The 20,145-nt window shown below is 33.7% G+C and overlaps 4 protein-coding genes and 1 non-coding gene across 10 annotated transcripts; 1 reads left to right on the top strand and 4 right to left on the bottom strand.

The window, feature by feature from the left end:
• The first annotated feature begins 127 nt into the window (after positions 1-127).
• Positions 128-848, top strand: LOC117600524 (uncharacterized). Its single transcript, XM_034316085.2, has 2 exons — positions 128-510; positions 614-848. Exons 1-2 carry the CDS (start codon positions 299-301, stop codon positions 846-848), a joined length of 447 nt encoding a protein of 148 aa, XP_034171976.2. The 5' UTR covers positions 128-298.
• A 53-nt stretch (positions 849-901) lies between these two features.
• On the bottom strand, positions 902-8,592 carry LOC117600519 (uncharacterized). 5 transcript variants are annotated; one of them, XM_034316073.2, is made up of 7 exons: positions 7,995-8,592; positions 3,948-7,693; positions 2,801-3,879; positions 2,459-2,737; positions 1,761-2,378; positions 1,498-1,635; positions 902-1,350 (listed from the first exon to the last, which is right to left on the bottom strand). In XM_034316073.2, the coding sequence occupies exons 1-6, from the start codon at positions 8,224-8,226 to the stop codon at positions 1,533-1,535; spliced, it is 6,057 nt and encodes a 2,018-aa protein (XP_034171964.2). In that variant the 5' UTR covers positions 8,227-8,592; the 3' UTR covers positions 902-1,350; positions 1,498-1,532. The 5 variants fall into 5 exon arrangements, with proteins under 5 accessions (XP_034171964.2, XP_034171963.2, XP_034171967.2 ...); XM_034316072.2 differs by having other exon boundaries at positions 902-1,635; XM_034316076.2 differs by lacking the exon at positions 1,498-1,635.
• A 143-nt stretch (positions 8,593-8,735) lies between these two features.
• Positions 8,736-10,388, bottom strand: LOC117600521 (ferritin, heavy subunit-like). Of its 2 annotated transcripts, none has more exons than XM_034316079.2 (4): positions 10,231-10,388; positions 9,926-10,151; positions 9,668-9,859; positions 8,736-9,317 (listed from the first exon to the last, which is right to left on the bottom strand). In XM_034316079.2, exons 1-4 carry the CDS (start codon positions 10,305-10,307, stop codon positions 9,018-9,020), a joined length of 795 nt encoding a protein of 264 aa, XP_034171970.2. In that variant the 5' UTR covers positions 10,308-10,388; the 3' UTR covers positions 8,736-9,017. The 2 variants fall into 2 exon arrangements, with proteins under 2 accessions (XP_034171970.2, XP_034171971.1); XM_034316080.2 differs by having other exon boundaries at positions 9,926-10,135.
• Positions 10,389-10,533: 145 nt separating this feature from the next.
• LOC117600523 (soma ferritin-like) lies at positions 10,534-12,100 on the bottom strand. Its single transcript, XM_034316084.2, has 3 exons — positions 11,850-12,100; positions 11,444-11,668; positions 10,534-11,023 (listed from the first exon to the last, which is right to left on the bottom strand). The coding sequence occupies exons 1-3, from the start codon at positions 11,946-11,948 to the stop codon at positions 10,838-10,840; spliced, it is 510 nt and encodes a 169-aa protein (XP_034171975.2). The 5' UTR covers positions 11,949-12,100; the 3' UTR covers positions 10,534-10,837.
• TRNAA-CGC (transfer RNA alanine (anticodon CGC)) lies at positions 11,141-11,212 on the bottom strand. The gene has a single exon. It is a non-coding gene; the product is annotated as a tRNA-Ala (tRNA).
• Positions 12,101-20,145: the final 8,045 nt, after the last annotated feature.

The following is a 20,145-nucleotide window of genomic DNA, read 5'->3' as shown; positions in this document are numbered from 1 at the left end:
AAATAAAATTCTTATCAAGGTAGTATTAAAATGATCCTATATTTTTATTATTATTTCTAGTTCTCTGTTAGCTTTATTAAAAAAACAAAAAGTAATAAGCTACTGATAACAGTTTTGTGTATCGGTAAAAGAGTGCGCTGGATTTCCTATCTATATTTACCTAATTTCAAAAATTTGAATTATCGCAATACAATATAACCGTAGTATAAATGATTTCGTATTGTATTTGTTATTTGCAATTTTTTATAAGAAATAAATCAATCTTTTACACTTAAAAATAATACAAATTTGAAAGACGATGACTTCTAATAAAAATGATGAACTGGATGCGGATTATAGAAGAAATCCCATAAATCCGGTGCAAGTTACAGATGACTCAACAGATCAAACTAAAAGTCCAAAAAAAAAGATACTTATAGAGGTAGATGAAGATGATCCATGTTTGAAAAGAGAAGAAGTAGAAGAAAAACCAAAAGAGCCAGAATTTTTTTTTACTGGCGACGATCCAAGGTAGCTTCGTTTTAGTTCTACGTTAATTGAATATTTTAATATTTTCATTTCCATCCTGCATCTAAAATCAATAACATTTAAAATTATTTTAAATGTTCTTTAGATTTCAACAACAGAACCAAACGTTACGTTGTTATGTAATGTATACAGATTTCTATCGGTGTGAACATATTTTAGGGGCAGGATCAAATGCATGCAGTTGGTTTAAACAAGTTTTCACGACAATATGCCCAAACGAATGGATTCGTAGGATGGACGATCTTCGAGTTGCTAATAAATTACCTTGGCATGGATATAAAAAGCAAGGAAATTTTCCGGGTGATAAATATGGAGTTTAAACAAGATCGATACATTTCTAATGAATTTGCCATTGAAAATAAATAAACTCACAGTTAGAAAAAAATATCAATCTTTTATTATACAGGTACAAGATTTTTATGAGGTAACTTATATAGAAGTACGAAATGAATATTTGTTGCAATGCCCGACGTTGGCCTGTTGTACGGCTGTCTTCAACAATCGGTCAACAATCTCTTCTTTTACTCTTTTTATATTAACCACACTAATTACTTACAGTTTATATATGACACTTTATACATATGTAAAAAATAAACACTTGCGGAAATTCTTCTTTAAACTTTCGTTAGAATAAGCTTGAAATAGCACAGTATTAAAAATTTTGTTTTGTTTAAAATTTAAAATCCTTACATAATAAAATGGTTATTTTAATTTGTGCACAAACTCCTGCCATGATGAAGACAACTTACCACCTTCAGACGTTACTTCTGGTTAGCAGGATTCTTCCATCTATATAGGATATTGATTCATCAGAAACAGTACCTGTAATTATAAAAGTAGTAACATTTACTCATAACAAAAATGTGTTTTACAATTATTTCGAATCACAGAAACATCGCTTTCAATGAACATTATGATTCTTATTTCACTAAGTCCTTTGAATCTTATTAAAGATTAAAACCACCTTACATATAAATTAACAATGCCACTTTAGTAGCTAAATGCTACTTGGCTTGACTGTCTGTTTGATGAATAAATTGACAATCTCCATCACTGCAAGTCCCCATCAACTCGTATGGACAAAGGACGCCATTGGGATTCGTGTTCCTGGTGAAGAATGACAAAAAACACACAAAAAATGCTCAACATTTTTACAGATTTTAGACCAAAAAATTTGTTATTAGCAAATAAGCAAACCAAAGTTATTAATATATCTAGAAAGGAAAACCCACCTTGGCACTTTAAAGTGCATCAATATCGATTCATAAGGTAAAAGCGTCTTCTTCGTTTGAAGCTCTTGGTTGGATGTTTTAGAATTTATTTCTTTGTTGCTAACTTCCGGTGATCCAGGCTTGGCTGAGTTACTTTCTGGTGATTTTTTAGAACCCTGATCTTGAGCATCTTTCGAGTTAGAAGTACTAGGCGTAGCAACATTAGTATCACTTATTTTTGTTTGATCCGGTAGTGCTTTTTTTTCATTATTATTCTGTTCAGATGTATCTCTATTATCATTAGTTAGAGTTATGTTATTTAATTCCACGTTTTCTTGTTTACTTGATTCTTCATTTACGTTTACTGTAGTTACTTCTAATGATGTAGTATTTTCAACTTCGTTCGTTTCGTTTAAAATTGTTGCATCAACATTATTTACATTATACTCTTCTAATAATAAACTTTCACTTTGTGAAATTTCTGTGTACGCAGTAGATGCAGTTTCTTCTGCTGATTTTGACAAATCATATATTTCAGGAATGTCAATAGACGGTACTTTTTTCCGCGAAAGTTGCCGTGTATGATTAGCAACTTCTTTCAGTCTAGTATCTAAAAGTTGTGCTCCAGCTTCAGGTACCCTGAAAAATATCATTAATAAATTATGAAGAGTTACCCCATCAGTCTGTTTTACTATTAATAATAACTATTTATACTGTACTTGTATTCTTTTCCTATAATCCTACTTCCCAAAGTTGAACAAATTGTTACAAGTTTAAAGCACTCTTGTCGGCCAACGTTGATTTTTCCATGTGCTGCTACTACCTTTGGACCTATGTTATTAATACGATCACGTTGCAATTGTAATCTCTCTTCAGCAACTTTGAGTTGCTCTCGAAGTTTCTTTACTTCTGCAGCTAAATTTGCCTGTAGATCACGTTCCATGTCCCACTGACGAATCTTACTCGACATTTCCGCCAGATCATCCAAAATTGTATACCTATTAACATAGAAATAAGTTCCGACGCTCATGTATACCTAACACTATAATGTTTATCATTACCGTTTCATAACTAATTTTTGTTCGGTATCCATTAAATGTCGCTCTTGCTCCTCCCGTGAAAGATTAATAAGAGTACTCAACTCCGTTTTAACATCCCTTTTAATTGCTTCCCAATTTTCTTCTATGCTTATTTTGTCGTTTAATGGTTCAGTTTTGGGCGACAAACATTGACTGTCATTTTTATTTTCCGTACTTGTCGATGTACGGCTATTATTTTGATAGTCTGAAAGTCGAACTGTAGATTCGGATGTATCAATACTTTCTCTTCTTTCTATACACCGATTTCCTCTTGGTAAAATAACAGTTGATGCATCCGAATCCACATCATTATTACTGGATGGAGTATCATCAGGAGTAAGTTCCTTTCCAACAGACTGGACAACTTGATCCGTATCATTTTTCCTATTACTATCGTTATTTTCAGCAATATTTTCATTTCGATTAATTACTGCTTTATTATTTAAGGTCACTTTATCATTTATTGTTACTACTCGTTCGTTTGTATCATTTTTCACTTGTACTTGTACGTATTTTCGATTTACTTCATCTGAAGACAGAATTTTTAAACCGGGTGAAATTTTTGTTTTTATTTGAGCTTTGTTGGGAGGTATTTCGATAACTTTGCGTGATGTGTATTCAAATGTAGAATTACCAGTTGTTTTATTCAGATTATTTTCAGTGGACACGCGTATATTAAGATTTGCCATTGTTTTTGTTAGTTTTGGACTGATATTTTCTTGTCCCCCCATGCTGCTTGCTCTATCAATACCTAACTGAATATTATTTGTACTTATAGATGTATCTTTTATCGAATCTAAATTTTTAGAACAATTTTCCTTATTTAATTGTTGTGCATTTATATTCTGACTTTTTACAAACGTTGTCTGATTCACTTTTGTATACAATTTCTTATTTGGACTGTTGGACAGTACAGACTTTGAAGATACTTCCATATTTGTATTTTTTACTAAAGTATTATTTTCTATGGTTTTATGTAACTTCAATTTCTCGCGTTCTAGAATTTGTTGTTTTAATCGACGATATTCTTCTTGCTGGGGTGCCGGCAAATGACGTACAGCCTGTAAAAATATTAAATAATTTGAAATATTTTATTAGTTAAAAATAAATTTTCTTGTAGGATTCTTACCAGTGGTGTATGAAGATTGGATGAATTTGATTGTTCTGATTTAGTATTTAATACTGTATCTTTTTTGGGGGTTTGTGATATTGAAGTTGGTCTTGCAGCTGCCATAGATTCTTGCTTTTTTCGTACATCTCGTAAAAATTGTTCTAAATTTTTCTCAAATTCTGCTGTAGAATTTGTTACAGATTGTGATTTGTCTACTGTGGGTGAATTGGTTGTTGAAGTAGATTTGTTCTTTTGTCGTTCAGATTCGGAATCACTTTCGGAGTCGGATCCCAAATTTATAACAATTCTTTGCGTTTCAGATAACGCCTTTGTACTGGTAGACCATTTGGTGTCATTAGATTGCACTTTAGACGTAATTTTATTTTCTGTTATTTTTTGTTTATTGTAAACTGCTTTTTGTAAATTTAATTTCTTCTGAAGCATTGTATTTTGATATTTCTTTGCATTATTTACAACTTTTGTACTTGCAGGAATTGCAATTCTTTTCATAAGTTTCTTTTGTGAGCCCTTAGTTATAGTAAGTGATCTCTTCCTCCCAGAAGTCACTGGTTGGCCTAAAGTTTTTACAAGTGCAGCAGATATACTTCCTTGTGGGATTGTGTTGTCTATTTTGTCCCTTGAATTTGATTGATTTTTATCATTTTCTGAACTATATGAATTTATCAAACATGTTGTACTATTTCTGATTATTGTACTAGATGTGTTAACCATAGGCAATGTAATTTTTGGTTCAGTTTGATTAGCAAGCGCTCGAGTTGATGTAACAGATACTACTGTAGTTGCAGCTGAATTTGGATCATTATTACTTGGTTTTGTTCGTTTTGGTAAAGAAGCTAACAGAGATGCTCTTAATGCTTCTTCATCTTCATCTAAACTTTCTCTTCTATTTTCTGCATTTTTAATTTCCTGTAATGCCTCATTAGATAAGATATCTCTAGTTGGTATTACTTCAGTTTTTTCTGGCGAAATTATACTCTTATGATTAGCAACATTTCCTGAAGCTTCTGAAATAGGTTCAATTGTAATATCTTTTGCACCTGGTTTTTCAACTTTTTCATTATTTTGTTTATTATCAGAATGAATAATATCAGATGTCTGACGTATCTTTTTATTTATATTTGTATTGTCATTATTTTTACATGGTGCAGTTTTCTTAGTGGCCAATGATATTGAACCAGCACTTTTTCGCTTTTGTCCCCTTCTTATATGCTTCTTTTTCTTCTGTGTTGAACTTTTAGTATCACAAGTATTATTTAAGTCTTCTGTATTTGTAGTGGTAGTATCATGTATTACATTCTGATTATCTTCTATTAAGGAGATATTTTTATCTGTTTCATCAATTGACTCATCAAGCAATGACTCATGAAATACAGTAGGTATTGCTAAAACAGAATGGGATTTTTGTGGGAAAGACATTAATTTCATTGGTTTAAAGGCGGTATTTGTCTTTGTAGTAGTTTCTTCATTAATAATGACTGGTTGCATTTCTGCACTTTTAAATGTAGGTTCCTGTTGTGTAATACTCTTTTTTACAGACAATGGTTGTTGCAACTGTTTATTAGTTTTTAAAATTGGTGCTGGAACAAGTGTTCTATTAATTAATGTTGGTATTTTATTTGCATCTTTGGTAATATCTGGTATTCCTTTCATATAAAGTGGCTCTGACATTGTTCCTTTGATATTGTTTAAATTATTTGGAATGTTCTCTGTAGTTTTACTTTTTGTAATTAAATCAGTCATTGGGCTTGCATCTGCATCAGTTTCAGGAAAATCATCAATTGTTACCATTGAACTACTGGGTGACACTGATTCCATAAGGGAAGTTGTAGCAGAGCCAACAATTGGTTCTATAGAAAGTGTTTCTGCCTTATTTAGTTGTTCATTTTCAGTTGAACTATTTGCTTCTTTTGAAGTTTGTGTTTGTTGTGTCGTTAATACATGACTACCTTGTTCACTATTTCCATGTATATTGGAATTATAAGATTCCAAACAAACTAAGGAAGAATCAGGACCAGGAGTTTGTGGAAGTGCATGTGATAGATCAGGATCATATACAGGAGTATCAGTTGGAGAGTAAGGCATTTCTTGACTTGAATTGATATCTGCAAATTCGGAAATATTACTTTTCAAAACATTACACGCATTTCCATAATGCTGCTCACTTAAATGAGAGGTATGTACTTTCATAAAATCTGATTTGGAGGTCTGTATCTGATCAGTTGTAGGATATTGTATATTCGCATTTGTTGTTGCACATATCGAATTTTGCAAAGGTGTATAATATACAACATTTGGTAAGTAACTTCGGTTTTCAATAATTTTTCCTTGGTAGGGTGTCTGACTATCATGACTAGGTACCATAGATACATTAAAACCTGGACTATTATTTACTGCATTGAGATTGATGAATGATACATCAGATGGCTGAATACCTAATAATTCTGTATCCATAGGTATATTGGCAGTAATTTTATCTGTTGGAGAATATGGCAATTTTTCCTTTTCTCTCTCAACATCTGTATCTAATTCCATGTCTTCAGTGTGATTATTTTCATTCATAGGAAGTGGTGTATGAGGTGGAGACGCAAAATTTGACAATTCCTCTCCAGGTATGGGAATACTATCCAAAAAACTTTGACTGAATGGACTCTCACTACGAGAAATCTTAGATTTCTTGTATGTTCCTGACTTCATACCCTTCTGAACCCTATTTTGATGTTTCTTTAGCACTGCAGAACGAAGTGCAATCATCCTCAATTCTAAATCCTCCTCATCTTGATCATCATTTATATTTGCATTTACTTTTTTTCCACTCTCAGTCTTTGGTTGATCATTAGGTTTACTTGATTTATTCTGTTTTGTCTCAAGTGCTTTTTGTCTTAGTAGTGCTAAATCCTCTTCATCATCTACATCATTAAGTTCATTCTTGTTTACATAATTAGTAAGTTTATCCTTTGTTACATCACTATTATTGTCAGGAACTCCTTTCAACATATTTGTTAATTTTTCCTTTAATGAAGATGCATGTTCCTTGTTTTTATTTAGTGTCTCTTCCAGAGAATGTGTTCCTATTGAATCTAGTTTTCTGACTTTTTTAAGGAGTTTATGTGTATCTACATAGTTATGAGATGAAGACACTGCCTCAGGATGTGATGTTTTTCTTGGTATTGTTTTCCCTGATGATCTGTATGGTGATCTTTTAGGAGATTTAAGTCTTCTTGGAGATCTCCTTAATGGTGATCTAGCACGAACAATTGGAGATTTCGATCTTCTGAATGGAGAACGTGCTCTTATAAGGGACCTATGCCTTCTGGGAGGTGATCTTGAAATCACTCTTGATCTACTAGTTTTATGAACAGGACTTATTTCTCTATGATGAGATCTTGAAGAATTATTTTTTGTTGCATCATGCTTTAATATACTGATATCTGCAGGCACAGTCACATCCACAGTAGATGCAGAAACTAAATCATCCACTGTCATTACAGGTGCATGATTTCTTTTCTTCTTTTTTTTCTTTTTTGCTCTACTTTTTGAGGAAGTATATATTACAATTTGCTTAGAATTATCTGCAAGACCAACAATTTCCATATCACTGTCGCTTGAAATAGGCACAAGATCATCATCATTTTTTTCTTGAAGAGTAGAAACTGGATGTTTTGTTCCAATGCATCCTGATTCTTTGATCTGATGACGGTTTTCTTTTCCCTGGACTGCATCTTGTAGAATAAGGTCAACTTCTACTTGGTTAGAACATGATATGTCGAAAATGATAATAAAGTGTGCATAAAAATTCAATACATGGTAAATAATATTTATACAATAAAATAAGATAAAATATTATAGGGGACATGGGAATAAAAGAAGATTTTTAATATAATAATTGGAATTCATTATTAAAAAAAAATTATGAAAAAAAACAAGTAATATAAAATCATATACAATAAGTTAAAAACTAAAGTATATTAAGTTCTTGATACTAATATATTGTTAATAACTGTAATATGTAAAAACAGTAAAAACGAATCTTAGTATTAAATTTACCTCTTCTATTTGAAGAGCCTTTGGAAGGATAAAATTTGGCAGAAGCAGTGCACCATGCTGCATTATGTTGTGTTGATAAACAGTTAGAACACTGAGAAACTCTAGCTCCATATCCATAATTTAAGTGTCCTTCCTCGGAAGAACTTACATCTTCCAAGGATATTTCACCTTCTTCTTTCTCATCTAGCACTCCAATTGTTTCAGTACACTCACTCGATAAATCGCTAGCCATTCTTAGACTTACCCTCAATACGATAATTAATCGCGTCCATTCGTAACAATTAAGACAGATATTTTTGCAATTTAAAAAATATGGTTACATGAAAATAGAGTTAATTACGCGCTAACAATAATTCTGATTCTTCACTAAACTAAACGTGACACACGCACATTCTTTTTAATGAATGAATTTACGTTAAAGATTTCTCTATTTTTCTGAATACAAAACGAATTAAGCTTTAATCAAGTATAAATATTGATTCCAATATAAAATACGAATAACTCATACGCCACGATGTCTTCTTTGAAGTAGTTCTATCTTCACGATCAAATGCATGCAACAACTCCGCCATGCTATGTCGTATTCAGTCGTATTCAACATATGACATGAGACGGCTGGTATTCACTAAAAGGGACGTGTTCTAAAATAAGACGATTACTTTCATATAATAGTAGGCGGTTGTTTTCTTAACACGTCTAAAATTTTAGTTGTATATTTAATATTTTAATAACATCTTTCATTAACTACAGTATCTATTAATAATCTTCCATTAATATATTCTTGCGCTAGGTTAACTTCAAATTTGAATCGCGCGCAAAGTCTTAAAAGAGCATTATGAAGTTTCCAACAAACATCATAGTATTATATTCTATTTTAAATATGTATCATGTATATAATTAAGAACCCTATTCGGTATAATTCATTATATATATAGTTTTATTTGTATTAAATCAAAGAGAAGATGGTAATTAACAAACGTTACAATATACGTCATTAAAACGATTACGCGTTCCCGCATAATTTTACATGGAAACGGAAGTGCTGCTTGTTTTGTTTGTATGAAATTTGGTGCGGATAACATTAAATTTCGGTACAACGTGACTGTCGAGTAAATCTTTATCAAACATAAAACGTGCCAACGCCTGATCACCAATTCCAGACAAGACAGCCACAAATCTTCCCATTTCATTCACGCTTTTCATTTGGTCTTCCATAAAACCGGTAACAATAAAATCACTTGCATTTAAATCGCCATGTTTCTCCGCCACAGTATTTACCGCTACCAGCTTTTCGGTTACTTCAATCTCTAATTCCAATGCTTTCTAAAGAAATTTTTGCATTGGTAATTAACTGTTTAATTATTATGTAGTAATCGTATAGTTGAATACGATTATACGTTTCTAATATATACGGTGAAAATTGATCTATGAATCATATATCGGGTGTTCATTAAAACATTGTATTAAGTGTTACAATATTTTATATGAAGATATTTCGATCACGATTCATAAATATTTATTTAACATAGAGTATGTATGTATGGCCCAAAACGAAAGAATAGGTCACTGCGTAATAATAAATTCATAATGCTGGTGATAAGTGAAACGATTTAAAACGTTTACTATCTTTGTTTGAGAAATCGTGTATTATTAGAGACATATGATATATTTACTTTAAACGCGTGCAGAGGACATTTCCAATCTTGGTCAGTGGGGGGCAGAACCGGACATAAATGTACACGTCCCCCGCGCATTTGAACATAATTTAGAAACCTGAGAGCATGCTCATGTTCTTCGTGATGCATTTGAATGAAAAATGATTCACAACCGGGTAACGCTACATCAGCGCGTCCGAAGTATGCAGCCTATGAAAAACAATTCGTTTTTATATCAAATATCGAACAAAGTACACTAAAGTATTTTAATCTTACCATAGACAGATAGTAATAAAAAGCTTTTAATTCAGAGTTTATTTGTTCGTTTAAAACATTCTCGGTATCCTCGTGAAATTTATAATTTGCTGGTTTTCCACTTGGCCATTTCATCGGTTTATCGATGCAAAATTGTTCGGACGTTTTGCCCGTACTCGATGACAAAAGTCGACATTTTTGTTTGTCAAATTTATGCCAATGGAGCGAATACTGTGATTTACATGTTCTCAAAAAATATTAGTCATTTTTGTCAAATCATTATGTCGTACCGATAAATTTGGTTCGCCGATTACGCAGTAACTTACTTTGTATTGTATAATTGCCGAAAACGTGGATGCGATATGTTGCCAAGAATTATTCTACAGTAGAATGACCTCAACATGTTTGCTTTTAGTTTACTTACAATTTATATACATGTTCTGTAAATAACACTGTTAATTACAAAACGATTTAGATGTCATGGGGTGTCGATTCGTAATTGTTTCTTTTCCTTTTCGATACGATATCGTGAATGCATGTGGTATCGAATGTTTTTAGTTTTAGTTGACGGTTTTAGCTTCAACATTTAATCAGCATTGTTGAATGGGCGTAAGTAAACACTACGCAAGCAGAATTATCAACCTTTATTACGAATGATGCGCAGTACATCGCAATATTCATTAAATCTAATAACGCGTTAAAAACTACTAATTTAATTTGGAATTAACAATCTGTAATGGTATTCTAGGAAGTATGCATTAGATTGACGGGAAAGTCCTTTCAAATGCAATTATGCAATGAATAGAAACAATCTAAATGCAATATTTTTCCCCTTATCTAAATTACCACATTGTTTTCTTGCTTTCGTTATTATGAATCTTATGAAAATTCATAATTATATTATAATTATGAAAATTATGAATAAAGAATATTTTATTCATTGAGTTCTCTGTCGAAAATGTATACTCCAAGTCCTTCACCAACTCGTTCCAAATTCGTAACATGATCGGCAATTTCCTTGATGGAGTCCACTTGTTCTTGTAAATATTCCGTTTCCAAGAAATCTAAGAAGTTCTGGTCATTGTGAGATGATGCAAGAGCATGTAACTCCAAGAGACTCTGAAACGAAATAAATTTATTAATAAAAACATTGTTTATTTAAAAATATTACACTGGCGATATAAGATGTATTAATTGTGAAGTGATAAAATAAGAAACATGAAAAAAAAGAGAGGTTGGAGGAGCTGGGATTTGAACCCAGGACTTTCCGCATGCGAAGCGGACACTCTACCACTGAGTTACACCCCCACTTGAAAGAAGAGTGTTTAAAACAGTACATTTCGAATACTGAAGTAAAACGTCATAAATGATTACTAAACCTATGTTAATTGAACTAACAAGTAGAACAAGGTTACAAATATGTACTGTAACATACAGAGGTAACTCATAAGAACATAATATATGCATTCCTTCTAAATGACTGCAGTGTTAAATTGAAAATTAATTGCTATTTTAATGACAGAAATTCTTATGACATACCTCGTTAACTTTCTTCTCCAGATCTAATGCTTCTGACATGGCATCTTTAGCTGAAAGCCAGTCATTCTTTGACGGACTTTCGATCTCTGTCAAAATAATGCAGCCACCTCTTTTGTTCTGATAATTCATAAATTTCATAGCGTGTTCTCTTTCGTCGTCTGATGATTTTTTAAAATATTTGTGAAGACCTGGCAGAGCGACATCGCTTCTGTCGAAATAATAAGCCTGAAATAAAGTAAGAACGATCAAGAAATTGAAGGATATTTTGAGGAAGTATGTGGAGGAGAGAGAAACGGGAATAAAATTGAATGTTCGTTGCTTTTTCTATTTTGTTTTTATTTGAATATCAACGCCGGAGAAAAGTGCAAACGTTAAAAATAGGTAGTCAATCGATACGTCGACTAACCATAGACAGGTAGACGTAACTTGCATACAGTTCCAAATTGATTTGCCTGTTGAGGGCAAGCTCGCAATCCTCGTGAAAATTTTGTCTGACCAAACTCATGATGTCCTGTGTCAAGATGTACTCTGATAAGATGAAACACAAAAATGCACCAAAGCAATAAGTGACACTAGTCTCGTGTTAATTTACAATGTACACGAGAGAACCATGAGTCCCTCTTGCTCTTTCAAAACATACTGCACCAAGTATAGATGGCTAATACGGAATAGCGCTTTACGCAAGCGCGGGAGCACAACTTTTATCAAAACCGTACGTTTGGAATTTATGACCTTGGGTATACATATGATTCACTGACAAACAGGAAAATGTAATTAATGTCATTTAATTTGGCTTGATAAAGTAAGTCTTCTGGATTTCCTATTAGAATCGATAGAATTTTATTTGCGTATAAGTTGTGATTGAATTTCACGAATCTTTTCGTTTCACTAACTTTGGATTCTTAAAACTTCTGAGTTTTGAATAATATACGATGTTTTTAAATTTATATTTTTCATTATAGATTTCAAATGCTTTCCTGTGTAAGTATCTTAATTTAAAAAACGCTGGTTGAATAATGTACGTTCTAAAACCCTTCTTATATGGTTACTCGTTTATTCCATTTTGATTGTTTTAAACCAATAGGAAAGCGCGGTTCAACGCAGTTTAGGTTTGGATATGTTTAGAAACGCGGGTAGAGTAACTCGAATGCATGACAGGTTCCGGATAAATTATAATAAAAATGTGGTTTGATAATTTTAATTAGTGTGTACGTAATTGTATGTTTAATTATAACTTTTTTTATTATAATCTTATTTACGTTTACATTTATATTTTGTTGAAGTATTGGTATCAGTGTCAATTTATTCATATTGAGGTTTTGTCAATGTTTATATAAAGTTGCTTGATACTGAAATTTTATCATGGAATTGTGTTCAGTTTTTCTGGTTTTAATGTTATTTGTCAAATGTATTAATGTAACTTATTGGTTCATTACAGAAAGTGGAAAGATTTAATCAGTAATGAGAGGTTATGGAGATACATACCCGTTTGTACGTGTTGTGTGTGTGTGCGCGTGTATGCGTGTTGCGCCATTTTGTATGAATCAGGAATATTAAATATTCTAATATTTTTAAGTCAAGAGAAGTCTCAACAAGATCCTAAATAACAAGAAGGTCATCAACAAGCGCAGTTACTATAATTAAAAGATCAGATTGGAAGAGCGAATGAATTGATGATGAATTAAAGAGTGGATGAATTGCTTCTCAACAAGTAAACTTTCATTTTTTATTAATCTGCATGCCATTCTGACAGAATACATGAAATATTCAGGGTAAAACAGTATATAGGAAACAAAACTGCATTTAAAATTCTATTTTCATGCTTAAGAAAATATCAGCATACATTATTGTTTATTACTACCATTTTTTATTCAAATGATGACACGCCAATTGTTTAACTAATGTTTTATATTTTAACAACTCTACATACTTACATATTTAGTATCAGAAATAGTTATTTCATTATAGTCAATTACTTCAGACTGTTACTGTACTACCAGGGGGTACCACTTTTTAAGTACAAAACATTACATTTTCGGTACGATTTTTTAACAAATAGGTGAATATCGATGATCCGAGGTGTCGCATTCGTTTCGAGGTTTCAGTTGTCACCTCGAAAGGATATAGGTTTCGTCGAAGCCTCGTGGAAGCCCCATCATAGCCGCTGTCACACGCACAAGAGTCTTATGTCTAATCTTGTGCAGTGGCCAGCAGCTGCACTGGGGTCCATTATCACTTTTCTCTTTACACTTATAATCTTCTCTCAAATAGTAGTTGTTTTTAAATTTTCATATTGCAAAAGACTGGTGAAAATAGTATCCATCAGAGGTAGCCTTGAAAAGTTTACTTACATTATGACGTTCACTTTAATAACATTAAGTTTGATCGCAGAAATATATTTTGTCAACGTAAAAAATGCTGGACGTTAGAAGTAGCGCTATCGCTTTTCTTACAGCTGTCCAACTTTACTAGTGAATATTAGTGAAATTAGAAGCAATAAAGTGCTTTTAATGTTAATTTCAATCGCGAAAATAATTCTTGCTTAACAAAATCTAGTCGATAGAGTTAGCGCTATCGCCTCTCTAGATCACTACTACTTAATTCCTCCTTTCTCGCAGCCATTAGCAGGTTTAAGAAAGTAGGATACCAAGTAGTAAAGTATGTATGAGCGTCGTTGAACGATTGAGTAAAGTCTCAACTTGGTCAGGCGGTGTCTTTTATCACGAAGTAGTCCATCTTCTTTTACATTCTCTATTAACCATGGTCTCTTTAAATCTTTCCAAAATATCACCTCCGTCCCTTCAGATGCAAGCTCTCTTTACTAGCTAGGTACTTGCCTTCCAAGAAATTCTTGATTGTCGTACCTGGCAGAGCTTTTCATAAGACAAGACAAAGTGTTTATCAAAATATCTAACGAAGATTGCGATCAGTTTCAAGAAGTAGTTCTTCTAAAAAATCAATCGTATCTACTGACATATTTTCCACAATAAAATCCGTGCAAACACACGGTAAGTATATCCGTTCTAAGATAACTCGTTGGGACCGGACATATGGCGGTTCTATAGAAAGGCTCAGTTCCCATACAAAATTCATCGCCTTCGATCTTCCTATCCGTGCATTTCTACGTTGAACTTACCACGGTTTCTACACATCGTAGTTATGTCCCCTTCCATTCGTTATCCTCGCCAATTTATCCGATCAAGTTCATTTTTCCCTACGATAGATCCTAAACGTTCGTTCTAGATCTTTTTTCCAACCAAGTGCTACAATCCTTAACGATGTTCCGTCGAAGATACACTGTCCCAGCAATTCTGACGTTACAGAAACTTTATCGTAGCTTTGGTATCTTAATTTACGTTAAATATCCTCTTCGAAGTTGTTCCAAGATCAAAGATATCTCCGGTATTTGCACAGTCCCGTCGGTTTACACGGTGCTCCAGCTGGTTCGGTGGTACCGCTCCACTCACTTTGTCGATTTGTTACATTTAATCCACGCAAAGTATGGAAATTCGAGTTCTCCAGGCTTGTGCTCTGTCTCACTGAGAGTGTTGTATGATTTGACGATGAATAAATTCGAGGTAGAATGTCCAGGTAAGGGCACTTGATCGACGATCCTCGTGGAATCGTTTCGTTATCACTACGCGATCGAAAGTGGACGAAAGTTAATGAAAAAATTGATCGCACTTTTCTCTCCATGTTCCGTGCACAACTGCCGATACCCTCTTGGTTCACCCTTGGTTATATACCAGGACACCACGTGGTTATCTAATCCATCGACCAATCAGGGGGTAGCTTTAGGTAACATCCACCAATGGACGGGGTGCTTTAAGGCCACAAGACACGTGTTTCTTGGGAAATAAGGGCACAGGTATTACGAACAAAATCGTATTTGTGGCGTCCAATTTGGACGATCGAATATCAAACGATTGTTCCTCTTTTTCTATGGAATAATCATGCGTTTCACGAGATATTCGATTATCCGATCGATTATTTTTTTGATGGAATGTCTGAAGCTCTTTTTTGTCCCATTTTGCCGTTTCGCTACTTTGTCATTGTGTACCGGTACATTTGATCGAGTGACATTAAGACATTTTATTAGAAATGTGTGAGGAAAGTTTTGGTCTTCATAAGGTCTGCTTTTTGTTGGTTACATAAACCTTTCTGTTTCGTTATGTAACTTCTGTTCACCCTGTGACCTGGCTATTGTCGTCTGTTGGCAGTGCGGCTGTTAGTAGTAGTGTTTAATGATATTGTGAAGAGGTGAATCCTTAAAATGTATCCCACATACATACCAAGGCGAAGCAGGCTGCCCGTTCGTTAAATAGTGGGATCCGCCATTAGGATGACCTAATTTTTATGCCTTGCTACGAACCATTCTTATCGTGCTAAATTCAGGATCTATGGTCGTTAGAATGCTACTTAATCTTACTACTATCACCATTTTTGTTCTATTTCTATGTAGATTTTGTCTGCTTTAATTCGGGTCCGTTTATCAGCCCCCCGGAAGGTTTTTGTTCCAGAAAGGTGGTAGTTCTACGATTAGAAAAATTAGTTGCTAAATTGTGTATTTTTGATAATGAGGATAACATGCGATTAGGAAAATTGTTTAAATTTCATTGCTGATGGATTCAAGCTGACGTAATCGCGGATATAAGGTACAATTAACGGGGATATTATCAGCACAGACCGTCGTCGACTTTTGTGGCTTCCCATGAAGGAGGTCAAATGATAAAGGACACGAGATACGGCGTTGCCGGATGAAGATCTACCTAAATTTGATCGAGAAGAATAATATGCCTCGAAGCTTGTCAAAAATTATACTTAGAGTATCATGGCAATCACCAGTGACCTAGTAATTAAAAAAGAAATATCACGTTAGTTAGAATTTGAAAACAGAGGAAAAGTGAAAAGCGATGGAGTTTTTTTTTTTCATGCGAAGTTGTTCGTCTCGTAATAAGGGTGGAATGCGAGAAGCGGATGAAGATGAGGAGCCATCTAGCCAACCTTTACACCCTTGGTGTGTACCCTCTGTTCGAGGAGACACTACGTAGAGGAGAAAGAAAAAGAGGACGGTGGAGGCGGGGAGGGTAACACTAGCCGAGTAAGCTCTGAACACTTTTCAGGATTCAGGGCTTAGCACCCCTGGATCCTCAGGCTTCATGTCTGCCTGGCCCAACCTGCGACTCCTCCACTGACTCTGCAGATATCCGCTGTCCCGTTTCTCTTTCACCCTTCTACCACCAATACCTTTCCTTTCTCGCGTTCTAATTATTAGCTGCGTGTAAAGTTTACAAGATGAAAAAAGTTTAAGATTGAAATTAACAATTCGCCATCCAAGCTTACATTAACTTCTGTTACCACTGGTTCTAGTGTTAATACTTAGCTATCAATTAGAAATTTTTAAGCAATTAGCAATCTAAAACATACATGCAGCAATGTGAGACTCACAGACTTCGGTGTTTGCACTTCTCTTCTCTTCTTTTCTCTTCTTTTCTGTTGTTGGTGTTCAGGGGAACATATGTCCTCCTCGCGACGATCAGTGCCAGTTCATCGATCATATAGGTACCCACCTTAAGTTTATGTCATATTTCATATCGAAATTCTACAATGAAATAAGACAGAAACATAAGACGGCTTTCCTATGTTAGGTCATATCCTCTTCGTCAGCAGTCATCAGCGTAGAAATTGAAAGACAGCTTCGCGACCATTCTTAACTTACAATACAATATTTTGTACATACAGAAATAATTAGCTGGCGCTATTGTACAGAGAACAAGAAATTTGTTATGCGATACAGTGCGTGGGTAACCAAGGGCCGCAGTGCAGTGTCAGATTGGTATTACGTGTCAGAAGGGTGGACATCAGTTTGGATTTCAGACTGAGCCACACTTTCTTCTTGTTGTTCCTTCTGGTTTTAACAATAATTATTTGCTTTCTATGTTAGATTTGACGTTATGTTTAATCTTGATTATAAAGTTATTAGGACAAGGTTTAAAAAGGGTGGTAACATAAATAATTCAATGTCTTCTTTCCTTTCAAATAAAACAAAGTGGATGTTAGCAAGGAAATAAGGAACGTTTCAATATTCTAATTATGAAAATCACGTTCTGACCGATAAGTTGGTTACGGTGATTAGTTTGATTAGATTGAGAGAAACATATTTTTGGAAGGAAAATACTGCACACGAGTAGGTGGACAGTTGCATACGAATATACCGACGTGAAGTTGCATAAGAAGCCTTAAATCTGCTTGAGGTAAACGGGATTAATCTCATCCACCCCACGCGAAGCCTTGCCAATCTCATTGGCGTAGAAAAATAGAGTTCTTCTGTGAATTGCAATTTTTTTTGACTCTAACGAGATTTCGTACTTCGATTTTTTACGACTTCCAGCTTTTCAAAATATCGGAACACTGTTCTACATAATGCAATGAGCGCGTGTCAGTAGTATAAGTCAATATATAGTCGGGCGCATAAAATTCATCGCTAAGATTTATTATTACATTAGATTAATGCCAAAGCTTTGTCGTACTTGTATAACATACGATTTAAAACAAGTTTATAAATCTAGAAATATGAAGTTCCTTCAATTTTAATTTACATCACAATTTTTGTGACAAACCTTTCGCATCAACTTAAATAATATATTATCAACTAATTGTAATTAACTGTAAAATTCTTATAACACAATTAGTGAGTTTTAAATAGGTTTAATGAATGCTATTCTTATTTGTTTATGCGGTTAAATAGAAGTTTTTAATCAAGAAGATATACATTTATCGCGATTATTTAATATTGTTTATACCGGTTGGATAGCCTCGATCTTTAGGGATGGCACTGGTCCGACGGCACTTGGCGTCGCGACGTCTCGGTTCACAGTACATCAGACAAATCTTGATCTACTTTCTTTCACTCATAGTGCCACTACTTTTTGGAAGCTTACTTTTTTCGTAATAATAAGGATACATTTGTGGAACACTGATGTTTCACTGGCTTCTCTGCCAAAATAGCTTGTCAGTTTCTCAAAGTTTAACCTGACATCTGGTATGCGCCAGAAACACTAATCGAATTGTTTGATTTTTCAAAATCTTGCTCGAAATTCACGCAAAATTATTGAAAACCAAACATGAGACTCGACTAGAGTTTTACAATCGTGCAACTTTACATCCTATTATTTTCTTCTACAAATTTGAACATTAAACAGAGCATTTTATTTAACGTACATCTCATTATAATTAACTTTGATTATTAATAAAATATTATTAATATGTTAATAAAATTAGTAATAATTTTGAAATACTTTTTAGAAGATTTATGAGCTTCTGAAATTAAGCAAACATGAAATTAGAATAAAGTGTATTAGTAAGAGCGATAATTTGCAGTAGAGGTGGTCCGTATATGGTCAGACAACCCGCAACCAGACAACACTTCGTTTGTCTAACAACTAGACTGTATATGTTTATGCAAATATACTTTGTTACAAAATATTTTCTCTCTCAGAAGTTTAATGAGTACATTTTACATATTTTATATAATTTGAACAGTTTATCTCTTTTATTTTGTACGAGCAATATGCTTCATATAATGTTTTATACTTGAAATGCATAAACATTCACAGTCTTCTAATAACTAAATACCTGCAATTTCTACAAAAAACTAGCCTGATATTTCTCACTCACCACCTTTACCAATAGTCACCAAACCACCTGTTCCCCTTATCAACCCTTGCACAAGGGTTACCGATATGCCATGTCTTTATCGACCTACCTTGGTATTGCAGTTTTTTATCTGCAGTTCCCTATCATTCTTCTATTTATCACACGTACTTATTGTTTAAAATAATTCTAATTTTTTTGATATTAATACATGTTAGCAAATTGAAAGTTTAAATGTGAAAATGAATCGATCGTATCCTTAATAACTGTCCCGTTCTAAAGAGAAACTGGGGCAAAAAAGACATAAGGGGGTGAAAACTGTAATTTTCGTATTGCAATCGTAAAAACTGGTGGTCACGTATCGTTGACCGGAATTGAATACCACGAAAACTAGGTAACGTTCGAGAGAAGTGCCCTTTCTATACAATCGAATCGTGAAATTTCTAACTTGTTATAAATAATTCGAGGTCTCTGGCGTATTTTAAAGGTCAACTAACACGGTGAGAATATATAGGTGAAGGCAAATTTCCACCCCTTTTGAAGACAAAGTAACACTTTTCTAATATTTAAATATTAATTTTATTGCTTCATCGACTTTTTAAATTCGTTAGCATTAGAATAAAATTATAGTTGATCGAAGGGTGTTTTACTTCTTATATTTCGCACACTTTGCATATTTTAAACGTCTCGTACTATTTTCTTACACGCATCATCGATTTACATATACTTTGCATAGTTCGGTACGTCATAAATGCATAAACATTCGTGTTCTAACGATAACAATAGAAGAAGCAATTATTTTCTTCTTCACATTTAGAGCAGAGCTTCTTCACGTCGCGCTCGTCGGGGTCGTTCATCGGGGGTGGTTCTATAAATAGCTTGCCACCTGGTATATAGGTATTCGGGTCAGCAGAAGGCAAGCCAAGGGCGGCTTGTTTAACATTTTTCAACGTGTACACAATTTTTCTACCCTTCTATTTCGTCCATCGATATTTATTAACGCGTTGATTACCGTGGCTAATCATCTTCTGATAATTCTTATTAGAATC

Source organism: Osmia lignaria, chromosome 15, assembly GCF_051020975.1.
Source record: "Osmia lignaria lignaria isolate PbOS001 chromosome 15, iyOsmLign1, whole genome shotgun sequence".
Taxonomy (NCBI): Eukaryota; Metazoa; Arthropoda; class Insecta; order Hymenoptera; family Megachilidae; genus Osmia; species Osmia lignaria.
This window is presented reverse-complemented; position numbering and strand designations above follow the sequence as displayed.

Bases quoted from the DNA above. Each gene is read 5' to 3' on its own strand.
- LOC117600524 (XM_034316085.2), top strand. From the start codon at position 299: ATGACTTCTAATAAAAATGATGAACTGGATGCGGATTATAGAAGAAAT. The intron at 511-613 runs GTAGCTTCGTTT...AATGTTCTTTAG, and splicing joins TTTACTGGCGACGATCCAAG to ATTTCAACAACAGAACCAAA.
- LOC117600519 (XM_034316072.2), bottom strand. From the start codon at position 8,226: ATGGCTAGCGATTTATCGAGTGAGTGTACTGAAACAATTGGAGTGCTA. The intron at 2,379-2,458 runs GTACAGTATAAA...GATATTTTTCAG, and splicing joins ATTATAGGAAAAGAATACAA to GGTACCTGAAGCTGGAGCAC. The intron at 1,636-1,760 runs GTGGGTTTTCCT...ATTCTTCACCAG, and splicing joins ATGCACTTTAAAGTGCCAAG to GAACACGAATCCCAATGGCG.
- LOC117600521 (XM_034316079.2), bottom strand. From the start codon at position 10,307: ATGTTGAGGTCATTCTACTGTAGAATAATTCTTGGCAACATATCGCAT. The intron at 10,152-10,230 runs GTAAGTTACTGC...ATATTTTTTGAG, and splicing joins CGGCAATTATACAATACAAA to AACATGTAAATCACAGTATT. The intron at 9,860-9,925 runs GTAAGATTAAAA...TGTTTTTCATAG, and splicing joins TTTATTACTATCTGTCTATG to GCTGCATACTTCGGACGCGC.
- LOC117600523 (XM_034316084.2), bottom strand. From the start codon at position 11,948: ATGAGTTTGGTCAGACAAAATTTTCACGAGGATTGCGAGCTTGCCCTC. The intron at 11,669-11,849 runs GTTAGTCGACGT...ACTTTATTTCAG, and splicing joins GTTACGTCTACCTGTCTATG to GCTTATTATTTCGACAGAAG. The intron at 11,024-11,443 runs GTATGTCATAAG...ATTTCGTTTCAG, and splicing joins TGGAGAAGAAAGTTAACGAG to AGTCTCTTGGAGTTACATGC.